We start from the raw sequence: 12,972 nt of genomic DNA, 5'->3' as shown, positions 1-12,972 counted from the left end.
CATCAGACACCCACATACATTTTTTTTTTTTAATGTGTCAACATAGACCTAGAGCCCTATTTTAGAGATTTATAGGTGAGCTGTCAACCACACAGCACACAGCTTTATTTAGGCCCTAAATACTTTTTGTGATGACACAAAGAGAATGCGGATTGAAATGCACAAAAGGCATGTACTAATTCTTTTAATAATTATGAGTGTGTTTTGGGCGTAATGTGAAATAAACCAATCAGTGTGTCACTTGCCCATCAGAGCCAGGTGTACTCTGACTTTTAGTTTTTGGCGGATTGGTACTTTAATGGTGCAGTGCTTCTGCGCTTTTCAGCAGAGGAACATGACCTTCTCGTTCAACTTGTAAAGGTGTGCTACAGGTAATTTACGGGAACAGCAGTGTTATTTTATTTTGTATTCTGTTTATTGCTGATGTAAAAATTGGGCTTGTGGGCTTGGGTGTGTGTAGTGTGCCTGCATTGCCAAAATTGCAATGAACATCTAACGATTTGACTACTCAGGGTTTAAATCATCACCTCACTTCCAGACCACCACGCCCATCAGCATAGAAATATTCACAAGCATCTTTGCTATTTAAACAGTGCAGGTGGAATGCGTGAAAATAGACTGCTGATGGGGTGTTCGAGTAGTGAGCATTACAACGCACCTTGCACAGGGTGTAGTATACAGTCCCTAGAATTGTATTTGTGATGTAACTGTGCTGGCTGTACCTGGGCTCTTGTAGATGGTCAGCACGTCGCTGAAGTAGTGAGGTAGCAGTCTCTCCAGAAGGAGCAGCACATCTTCCAGCTCCTCCAGAATCCCCACCAGGAGGAAGTTCTCCAGAACATTCTGTTTGGCTCTCTCCAGCGCCCATACACCTGGCTCCCTGCCACAGACATGAAGACAGAATTTCACTGTGGAGTAGTTCATATTTACCAACCTGACACTGGCTAATCAGTATTCCTGACTACAAATACACTATGAGGACTATTAGAACATGCCAAGCAACTCCATGGCCTAATCCCATTTTTTCATATGTATCCCTGCATTCTTTCAAGAACCTTATATGTCAAAATAGATATATAATTAAAAAAATAAAAATAACCACACTGCTATATGTGCCCTGTAACTACAACCCTGCCAGTGAGTTTTGCAGTAAGGAGCGATAGACCATCAATATGTTTAGGGCAGAGTTCCACCTTAAATCAGGAATTAGCTTAGTAACTGCTACTGCACCATTTAAGGTGGAACTGGAGATGTAGGTAGCTACAGTCATATGAAAAAGTTTGGTCACCCCTATTAATCTTAATCATTTTTAGTGTAAATATTTGGGTGTTTGAAACATCCATTTCAGTTTGATATATCTAATAACTGATGGACACAGTAATATTTCAGGATTGAAATGAGGTTTTTTGTACTAACAGAAAATGTGCAATATGCAGTAAACCAAAATTTGACCGGTGCAAAAGTATGGGCACCCTTATCATTTTATTGATTTGAATACTCCTAACTACTTTTTACTGACTTACTGAAGCACAAAATTGGTTTGGTAACCTCATTGAGCTTTGAACTTTATAGCCAGGTGTATCCAATCATGAGAAAAGGTATTTAAGGTGGCCAATTGCAAGTTGTTCTCCTATTTGAATCTCCTCTGAAGAGTGGCATCATGGGCTCATCAAAACAACTCTCAAATGATCTAAAAACAAAGATTGTTCAACATAGTTGTTCAGGGGAAGGATACAAAAAGTTGTCTCAGAGACAGCTCCAAAGAGCTGCAGCATCATCTTGCTGCAGATGGTGTCACTGTGCATCGGTCAACAATACAGCGCACTTTACACAAGGAGAAGCTGTATGAAAGAGTGATGCGAAAGAAGCCATTTCTGCAAGCACGCCACAAACAGAGTCGCCTGAGGTGTGGCATGAAGTTCGAAAGCTCAATGAGGTTAACAAACCAATTTTGTGCTTTAATAAGTCAGTACAAAGTAGTTAGGAGTATTCAAATCAATAAAAGATAAGGGTGACCATACTTTTACACCCAAATATTTAGAACTAAAAATGATTACGATTAATAGGGGTGCCCAAACTTTTTCATATGACTTTAGTTACCGAGATTTACTACTAGCATTTTTTATGCTTGGTTATGAAGAAAAGGGCCACAATACATTAAACATATAGTCACCATTAGAGTAGACACATTGTTCGGTAGACCGCATTCACTGCACATCACCACAAACATCCCACCTCTACTGTGAAGCATGGTGGTGGCAGCATGAATTTAACTGCTTCAGGATAGTCATTTACTGTCTTGGTGGTCTTTCTCACTAGCATCTTTCCTGGATGGCAATGCAGTTTGTGAGGCTGTTCTGGTCTAGGCAGACTTACACATGTGCCATATTCCTTATATTTCTTAATGATGGATCGGATTATTACGCGCTCCAAACTGAGCATGTTACTTCCTTGGTTCCCTGTGCAACAGCAGATTACTTTTAAAATATTATTACTTACTTTTAGAGCTCTTCATAACCTCTCTCTTACCTACCTCAGAGATCTTTTTCAGATTTACACTCTATTCAGGCTCTGCTGGGTCTTCTTCAGCAGGCCTTTTTGTAGTACCCGACATCAAGCTTAGCGCTAGAGCCTTTTCTTATGCAGCACCTAAACTCTGGAACGTGCTTCCTCCTTACATACGTGTGCTGGACTCCATTACACAGTTTAAAACTGATCTTAAAACGCATCTCTTCAAGACGGCTTACTCATTGTGATTGTTGTATTTAAGTTATTTTACTCAATATGTATTTATTTTGTCTTGTTTTGACTTTACTCATTTTATTTTATTTTTCTGCTTTTAATTATGTACTGTTTGATCTATGTACTATATGTACACGGGATCACGTGGATGTAAGGTGACCTTGAGTGTCTTAAAAGGCGTCAACAAATAAAATACATTATTATTATTATTTGCTGATCTCCAGGGGATGATCAGTATGTGAATCAGGTGTGCTTTACTTAAACTTAAAAAAAAAAAAAAAAATTCTTGTACAATGAAATTCTCTCTCTGCTTCTCGTAAAGTATGCCACATAAATAGTAAAAATATAATAAGGCAAAAAATAATAATCTAACTAAATTTATAAATATTTAATTTACATCAAGACTTCCATATGTACATGATTACAGTAATATGTGATATATGGATATTATTTACAAGCAAGAACATGATTACCTACGACAATGAGATGAGACAAAAGTGCAAAGTCTTCTGTAGTGCAAATGTAAACGTTGTTAGAGCAGATTACCTGCACTGAGGATGCTGACCACAGAAGTATGGCACTATGTAGAAAAGTCGTGGATTTGAACACTCTGGGTAGTTTTCCAGGATACACACATTAATGTCCTGCAGAGAGAGGGGAGAGAGGTTTGTTGAGAGAGGTGTGAATATTAAAACACAAATATGCAAATAAAACATGCTTTAGTCTGAACACTACTACAGGTTGCAGTTTAACTGGGTTTGTCACCATCAGTTCACTTAACAAAAGACTTAAAAATGAGATGATAAGATGATAGGTAAAGTGTGTAAAAGAAGAGAACATTTTTGGGCATCCTTGTCACACACAGTGTCTATCAGTGCAAGCAGATTATCACCTGGTGTAGAACTAAATAAAATCACTCTCAGAAATCAGTACCTAATTTAGTTTAACATAACGTTACACTTACCCTGTATTATGTTACACTGCAATTTGTTCAAGATAAGAAATGGTACTAATCATTTGTGGCCAGAAGGGGGCATCACTTACACGCACTGAGAAAATGACTCCTGCCTTATGAACTCATTCACAGCAGGACCTGATTTAAACCTTTTCACAAACACATAAACACACAACGCTCAATAACTTCCTAAGAACGTGTCAAATAACCGCTAGCTCAAACACCTCGAAGCAGAGAGTAAGCAGAGATCACTGACGCTGTGATTAACTGCAGCATGTGTTTAAAGTTTAGTTTAAGAACACTGTCCAGGAGGAGTCATGGAGGTGATGATGCATCTTTGTCTTCTTACAGCATGTAGTATATAATACAAGACTTTCAAACTTTTAGTTTCAACTGCATTTCAATTAAACCACACTCTTAATTTAAACAACATGATTAACACTGGAAAGATTTATATGTGTATTTCCACAGACTGCATAACAAAATCAAGATGTAAACCCACTCATTACGAGTGGCTGTGTATGGCTGTATGGTGCACTGTATCTTTTAGCTACAGTGCACTAGTGAGCTGGAATTCACTACAGGAAACTCCAAAACTCAGCTCACTGGAGTCACTAAATCATTTTTAACATACTACCTTCAGACAGCCTGTAACTCTTTTAGTTGAGTTTTTCTTCTACCTTTTATGTTTTTAGTATTTTATTTATTTAATTTTGTTTTACCTTTTAGCCTTTTTATTTATTTTATCCTTTTATTTTATCACCTGTCCTACTTTTGGCTTTTTACTTTCTTATTCCATTTATTTTGACTTTTTATTTATTCTATCCTCTGTTTTACCTTTTATTTTATTTCTGTCATTTACTTTCTTTAAAATCTTTATGTTATTTTAGGAACCGCTTCATTTTTTTAGTCTTCTATTTTTTATTTTTGTTTATGTTTTAATATTCTATTATTATATCTTTATTTTATTGCTTCAAATTTCATGCTGTGTACTTATGCTTTTATTCTGAATTAATTAGTTTCTTCTTAATTAGTTCTTTCATTGTTTGCTTGTTTTTTTAACGGTCTTACCATTTCATTTTTATTGTTTTGTTTATGAATGTTTTTATTTTAGCTCACCTCAATAAGTACTTTTAAAAAACTTATATAACATTTATTTTTCAGCCCCTTTCAGTTGTAAAAGCTCAGCTGCACTTGAACATGAGGAAAACCTCAATGTATAACTGAGTGAAAATAAAGGTTGATGGATTGTTTGAATAAAATGTGCCATTCTACAGAAACTCTAAAGTCCAAATAGTTTACATTGGGAGTGACAGGAACCAGATGCCTGAGGAGTTTAAGGTTCCTGACAGAAACTATACTATATAAAAGGGTTAATAATACACGACCTGATGCCTGGCAGATGGATACATACAGGATGTTGTAAAGCAAAGTAGGACCAGAGGAAAAGCCTATGAATGTTTTCATATGTTTAGACAATTATCACTGTTTAATCTCTATTAATATTACCTAAGTAACATTACAAGACACAGGACTTATTTTGGACATACTGTGACATGACAGAAGTCATGGGATAGCAGTATATAAAATGATCATGAAGTGTTACCTCAGAAAACAGCTTGAAACATTCACATCTGTTTTAGTTGTGAGGTGTTATGTTGTAAGTAAGTCAGAGCCCTGGCCAGTGTAACATGAATCATGGGAGTTTGAGTAAAGTCTGATAGTGGGTGCAAATAAACGGGACATTGCATTTATGAATTTGTGCAGGAATGTAACATTCATTGAACCACAGTGTCACATTTGTACTAGAAATAAAAGGCATTGCCACCCAAAGTGAACTGCACAGTGGGTGGTAATGAATGTGAGGTATTTGCTTTAGGTATTATATTCAGTGCAGAGTCCCCTCACATATACCCAGGACATGATATGGTTATGTTCATATTATACATGTTGCAACGTCTAGTTGTTATTATCACCACTGTTAAGAATTATGGTTAGTAAGTTTTCCTTTCATGTATCATTCAACTCAAAGCTCTCTGAGTGAGTTTATATACATCTCAAACAGATAATTCAGAAATTGGAATTGAAAACAAAAAGTTATTTATGGAAGCTCTTTAAACATTGACAATATATCAGAGATGGGGACTCGAGTTTGCACCTCAAACTCGAGTTGACCTTAAGTCGTAGACGCAGAGACTTCAGACTTGACTCGGACTCGTGTTTTGAGACTCGTAAACAATCATTAATCCACCTGCATAGCTTTAAATGCGCGGATGAGCTGTAATTTTTGGATCAGCACAAAAATCACAGTGTGATTTGTTACATTGCATCGGGCATCAGGTCAGTCAAGCCTGTGTTCACGCTCGGGTTCAGGCTTGACCCGGACTCGTGATCAAAGACTTGAGACTTGACCGGGACTCGTGATCAAAGACTTGAGACTTGACCGGAACTCGTGATCAAAGACTTGAGACTTGACTCAGACTTGTGATCAAAGACTTCAGACTTGACCTGGACTCGTGATCAAAGACTTGAGACCTGATTCTGACTCGTGATCAAAGACTTGAGACTTGACTCGGACTTGTGATCAAAGACTTCAGACTTGACCTGGACTCGTGATCAAAGACTTGAGACCTGATTCTGACTCGTGATCAAAGACTTGAGACTTGACTCGGACTTGTGATCAAAGACTTCAGACTTGACCCAGACTTGTGATCAAAGACTTCAGACTTGACCCGGACTCGTGATCAAAGACTTGAGAGTTGACCGGGACTCGTGATCAAAGACTTGAGACTTGACTCAGACTTGTGATCAAAGACTTCAGACTTGACCTGGACTCGTGATCAAAGACTTGAGTCTTGACTCAGACTTGTGATCAAAGACTTCAGACTTGACTCGGACTTGTGATCAAAGACTTCAGACTTGACCCGGACTCGTGATCAAAGACTTCAGACTTGACCCGGACTCGTGATCAAAGACTTGAGACTTGACCTGGACTCGTGATCAAAGACTTGAGACTTTTTTACATTACATTACATTACATTTGGCAGACGCTTTTGTCCAAAGCGACTTACAATAGTCAAGTACAATGTAAAATAAGTTTAAAGGAAAAACATCTTTGGATGGGGATAAAAGGAGGACAAAGGGGAATAAAAGGATAGGAGTGAAAAGTGAAGGAGAGGAAGAAGGAAATGAGGTTAGAAGTAGTTAGTGTGTTAGAGGTGTTAAGAGAGTAAGTGCTCTTTGAAGAGCTCTGTCTTCAGGAGTTTCTTAAAGATAGCGAGAGATTCTCCTGATCTGGTAGTGGAAGGTAGTTTGTTCCACCATTGGGGAACTCTGTATGAGAACAGTCTGGATTGCTTTGTGTGAATGTTTGGCAAAGCGAGGCGACGTTCACTGGAGGAGCGCAGCGGCCGGGAGGTAGCGTAAGCCTTCAGGAGCGAGTGCAGGTAGGAAGGAGCCTGTTCTGACATCACCTTGTAGGCGATTGTAAGAGTTTTGAATTTGATGCGAGCATCAACTGGTAGCCAATGGAGCTCAATGAGCAGCGGGGTGACATGTGCCCGTTTTGGCTGGTTGAAGACCAGACGTGCTGCTGCGTTCTGGATCATCTGGAGTGGTTTTACTACACAGGCCGGGAGGCCAGTTAGCAGGGCATTGCAGTAGTCGAGGCGTGAGATGACGACCGCTTGCACCAGGAGTTGGGTGGCCTGTTGCGTCAGGAACGGTCTAATTTTTCGGATGTTATAGAGCGCAAAGCGGCAGGACCGAGCAACTGAGGCCACATGGTGCGTGAAGGAGAGTTGGTCATCAACCATAACACCCAGGTTCCTAGCAACCTTTGTCGGTGAGAGAGAGAGAGAGTCGATACTTATAGAGAATTTGTGTTGAAAAGATGGTTTTGCTGGTATAACCAGAAGTTCAGTCTTTGAGAGATTTAATTGAAGGTGATGCTCCCTCATCCATGAGGATATGTCAGAGAGACACTGCGAAATCCGTGCAGAGATTGAGTGATCTTCAGGTGAGAACGACAGGTATAGCTGGGTGTCATCAGCAAAGCAATGGTAGGAAAATCCGTGTGAGCGGATAACCTGACCAAGAGAGGTGGTGTATATGGAGAAGAGAAGGGGTCCCAGTACCGAACCTTGGGGAACCCCAGTGGATAAGGAGCGGGCTGAGGACAGCTGTCCTTGCCACGACACCTTGAACGAGCGCCCAGTGAGTTATGATCTGAACCATGACAGCACATTATCTGCGATCCCCATGTTTGAGAGTATAGTTAGGAGGAAGTCATGGTTGACTGTGTCAAATGCGGCCAAGAGGTCCAGCAGAATGAGCACTGAGGACTGACCTGCAGCTCTGGCAGTTTTCAACGCTTCAGTCACAGACAACAGAGCCGTCTCGGTAGAACAGAGCCTTCTCGGTAGAGACTTGACTCGGACTCGTGATCAAAGACTTGAGACTTGATTCTGACTCGTGATCAAAGACTCGAGACTTGACTCGGACTCGTGATCAAAGACTTGGGACTTGAGACTTGACCCGGACTCGTATTTAAAGACTTAAAACTGGACTCAGACTCGTGATCAAAGACTTGGGACTTGATTCTGACTCATGATCAAAGACTTGAGACTTGACTCGGACTCGTGATCAAAGACTTAAAACTTGACTCGGACTCGTGATCAAAGACTTGAGACTTGACTCGGACTCGTGATCAAAGACTTAAAACTTGACTCGGACTCGTGATCAAAGACTTGAGACTTGACCCGGACTCGTGATCAAAGACTTAAAACTTGACTCGGACTCGTGATCAAAGACTTGAGACTTAACTCGGACTCGTGACTAATTGCTGTCAAAATATTTCTGCTTGAAAAATTCCCTTTTGTATTAAATTCTGAAGTACAAAACCCTCGATGCAAGGTTCAAAAGGTCTTCATCGTAAAATCTAGTTTGAATGATGGCACAGGCCCCAGCACGTCCTGATGAATGACCCGACAATGCTCTGGCTGTAGAACGCACCTATAAAGCTCCGCTGGAACAGCCTCTGCCATTACTGAGGTCTGGCACCTATTCACTCTGTGGTTTCATGCAATGTGCAAAACCTACTCATATTATGCAGGTGAAAAAAAACACTGAGGGTCTTGAGGGGATTTCAAGGAACACACACACATATGCATGCACACACACACAGACACACACACACACAGGCTCAAACAGCAGGGAGTTTTGCAGTATTATAGAGCTCTATGAAATTCCACACCATTTAGCTGTGATTTTACCCGGCACAGATGCTCAGCCAGTTAAGAGTAAGTAAAAGGTACAAGGCTGATACAAAAATAACAAGTAAAGTCAATCTCCCGCATTTTCTCTTTCCCTCTTTAAACTTTTCTCCTTTTCCCCTTCCTTTCTGTTCATTCTCAAAAATGAAGGTCACCTGATGAAAACTCAACACGCTAAAAAAAAAAAAAAACTGGTGACGAGAGAAAAACAATAGACCCTGAAACATGCAGAGGACAAGCAAAGGATGAGGAAAAGGAGAAATAGACAGGTTGTCTTGATCTTTGACCACCTAAAGTGTTTCTTTTTTTTCAGCAAAAAAGGATGGCATGATGACAAAAGTAAAAAAAAACACGAGTTAAAAAAAACAAGTGAAAACATTTTAATTTCCCTAAAACAAGGAAAAAAAACTATTTTCCTTTTCCAATTTTTTTTACACTGTTGCTTCTGGTATCATGCCAATTTACCTCTCTCCACAATATCAGACAACGCTGTGCAAAAGGTCTATGTATGTAAGTGGTACCAAGTACAGAACTCTGTATTTAATGTTTTTAATTTGCTGTATTTAGGAAGAGTATTTTTGGCTGGCATATGGCTTCCACCCATTACTGCTATGTTTAAAAAATGTATACTATTTCTTTTAGAAAATGCAATCTGTTTTTTACCTGACATGATTTAACATTTGAATTTTTTGCTTCATCTTTGTTAATTGTGGTTTAAAAAATACGTGTGCTGTGCAAAAAAAAAATCAACAAAGTGATACTTAACAAAACAAGATTTAAAAATCGTAGACTTTCTATCTTTTGACACACCAACAGTGATGCCTTTAGAAAACAGACCTCTGAACACGTGATTTTTTTTAGTTCACTCATCAGGTTCATTACATTCAAGAAAAGGAATAAAGCTAAGTTTTACACTGTGTACAGACTGTCACTCTGTCTGTCTGAATAACCAATGGGTTTTTACTATTTTCTGTGTAAACTTTTGCACATCTCATAAAAACTTTACTTTTTTATTTCTTTAAGTTAATGCAACTCAAAGTAACTACACAGTATAGTTTATATAAATATTTACTAACAACTTTTTAACACAGGTTGTTGCAGAGGTTGTGTTATCCACTTTAATTTGGGCCCTATGATGCTATTGATCATAGAATCTGAATATTTGATCATATCATGTCATGTTTACAATCCTAAATTATTATATTACATATGTTCAGACTGCTTTAGAGTGATATCATTTTTTCATTAAAGAAGACACATTATTTTGTGTTGTATAAGCACATAAATCTCATTTTTATATAATAATAATAATATAATTTTACTGCTTTTGAGAATGTTTTTTGCAGTAGCGTTGGCCGTGGCTGGTCGTTTTCCACAGAAGCAGGTGATCTGTCACGTTAAAGGCCTCCACTCCAGAGAGCTTAAGTAAAGACAGAAAGATCTAGAGGCTCCAGACTGCAGGGCCTCTGCTCTCTTCACGTGCCTCAGGTGGAGCCCAGGAGCCAGGGGGAGCTCATGTAAGCAAACCTGGGCCCTGCTGGCACACTAACCCACCATAAATACAGAGAAATACTTTGTTATTACTATTACACAGAACAGCGACCTTGGTGCTTTTCACTTAAAGTTTTTATTTGACTTTAGATTTCAGGAAATGAAAAGGTCTTTCTCAGCTGTCAATCGCGTGGGAAAGTGCACAGCGGATATTGGTCCACCTGGAACACTTCCTGCATGCACTTTCCAACCATAAAAGAAACAGAAGAATAGAAAGATGTGTTTATTGTTTCAGCCTGACAGCTCACTTTTTGAGAACCTTCTGACCTGTAGGGCGTTCAGGTGTTTGCTTTATTTTTCATCGAGTTTGACAAGTCTGCCTGACTGCAGGAGCTGATTTTAAAGAATTGTGTTTGACATCTGACATTTTTCACCTTTTAATGTGAAACTATTCATGCTTGGCTGGTGTTGAGCATTACTCTCCAGTAAAATTAGTTCTGAAAAAGAAGCCCATTTAAATCAGTTTAGGAACACAGGACTGCAGGTTTAAATGCAGAAATTTACAGCTAATTTACTTACATTCATCTCATGAGCTTTGGCCATGGTTATACATTTTCTAAATAAAAGTGTAGTTAAAAGCCTCATCTATTTTCACAAATTCTATTAAATCTACTCTGAAACCACCTTGTTTTTCTTTCCTCATGTTCTGGGTACACTTAAAAATACACACTATTTCAACATGACAAGCCTTTTTTTGTGTTATATACAGAGAGCAGTTAGTCACACACAGTCCATAAGCTTTTAAAAGTGTTGGCAACTTATGTTACAGTCATTAAATACTCACTCTTTTGGTCAGTCCAATAACTGACAAATGAATCATGTTTGACTAAGGCTATTATAAGTCTGTTATTGGTTTCACTAGTTTAAAATTGTATTTAGTTTATTAACTTTAAATGTTAAATGTTGGGTTAATTTTAGTTTTAGGGCACTCACATATACACTTAGGAGCAAGTGTATTGTTGTAGCTCACCTCCATTCAGTTCAAATTTTAGGGATATCCTTTTACTATAGTAAAAATTTAGTGTATGGTATAAACTGTGCTATAAACTCTTTGATACATTGTCAATGATACATTAGCACATACTAAAGAGACCAGATCAGCTTGCTTGTTTAAAAAAGTGCCGTCTGTAAGATATTTTATTTACGGAAAAAATTTACTTTCCTAAATAGCAACTCGATGACTCCCATGCCGACCACTGGAGCTACAATATGCAGTGGCCTTTAGGTATCCTGTGCTTATAATCTACATTTAAATATACTGTGTTTTGTTATCATGAATGTTTCCTGGCACAATGTTACACAGAAATGCTGTTTTCAGTTTGCTAAAACAGATCTGGTAACTTTATCCCCTTGGGGTAAACTCTCTCAGACATGAGCAATAATAACATTTAAGAACAAGACAAAACATTTTTAAAATGCAATATACTTTCCAACTCCAACTCCAGGATATACTTGGCAAAAATCTTAGTGATGATATGACTTGGGTTTTCTGTCTAGCTCTTATAAAGCATGTTTATATTAAACCATTGAAGAAATGAACGACCACTCTTAGCTTGTACTTGGAGTCAAGTGAACACACAGTCTACAATATATTTAAATTACATTTTTTAATGCAATAAATATCATTGTTTTTTGTTCTAGACACTTGCAATTTCCCACTGCTCATCCCTCCTCAAACCTGTGTTTATTGATTCTTCCCAAACCGTTTGCTCAGCTTGGTTGGACTGCATCAGGGACATGGATATTTATTGACAATAGGCAGCTGAGGCTTCTGGAGAAGCTTCAAAGCAGGAAGACAGCGGTGGAGGTCCGAGAGGAGCCAAATTCACCAACAATATTGAGTCTGTACCTGAACACGGACTACAGCCCAAAATCACAACAACATCCTCTCTCAATCCAACTGCAACTCAACTGCAACCCGGTGCCAAAAAGTGCAGTGCAGATGTTACATTCAAAGTCTACTGATGAGTGTCTCAGCTGGGATTCCTTTGACCGTTGATTGACAAGTAGGAAGTGTGTATTGAAGTGGCAGAGGAGGGAATGGCCAATGGCACAAATCACTAGGAGAGGCAAATAACAACTGAGAACAAAAAAAGCACAACCAATCACTCAGCAGCTCTGCTGTAACCAATAAAACCCAAGACAATTATGATCCACACTTAACCAACAGCCAAAAGTTCAAAACAATTAAAACCACAAGAGTTCAGTGAGGACAAGAAGCTCTGAGAGAGACTGAGAGAAGAGAGAGAGAGGAGAAAGGGAGGCAGGATAGAAGAAGGCTGATAGACAGAAGTATGAGATGGAGAACAATATATGAAAAAGAGTATAAGAAAAGGGAAACACGACGAAACAAAGAAGCGTAGAGAGAAAGAGAGACAGGAGGAAGAAAGAGAGGAGAAAGTGAGGGAGAGAGTGTGACACGTGTAATGATATATACAGGAAATGACACAT

At 38.7% G+C, this 12,972-nt stretch overlaps 1 protein-coding gene across 1 annotated transcript in view; it reads right to left on the bottom strand.

Annotated features, from left to right (window-relative positions):
* The window catches only part of usta (uronyl 2-sulfotransferase a), a 136,992-nt gene that overhangs the window by 878 nt on the left and 123,142 nt on the right, over positions 1–12,972 (bottom strand). Inside the window, exons 6-7 of the mRNA XM_022665523.2 lie at positions 3,289–3,386; positions 723–880 (exon numbers count right to left, since the gene is read on the bottom strand). Of these exons, the coding sequence (XP_022521244.2) occupies positions 723–880; positions 3,289–3,386 (256 nt within the window). The remainder of the gene's footprint in view (positions 1–722; positions 881–3,288; positions 3,387–12,972) is intronic.

The sequence above is a fragment of the Astyanax mexicanus genome, chromosome 1, assembly GCF_023375975.1.
Source record: "Astyanax mexicanus isolate ESR-SI-001 chromosome 1, AstMex3_surface, whole genome shotgun sequence".
Lineage (NCBI taxonomy): Eukaryota > Metazoa > Chordata > Actinopteri > Characiformes > Acestrorhamphidae > Astyanax > Astyanax mexicanus.
This window is presented reverse-complemented; position numbering and strand designations above follow the sequence as displayed.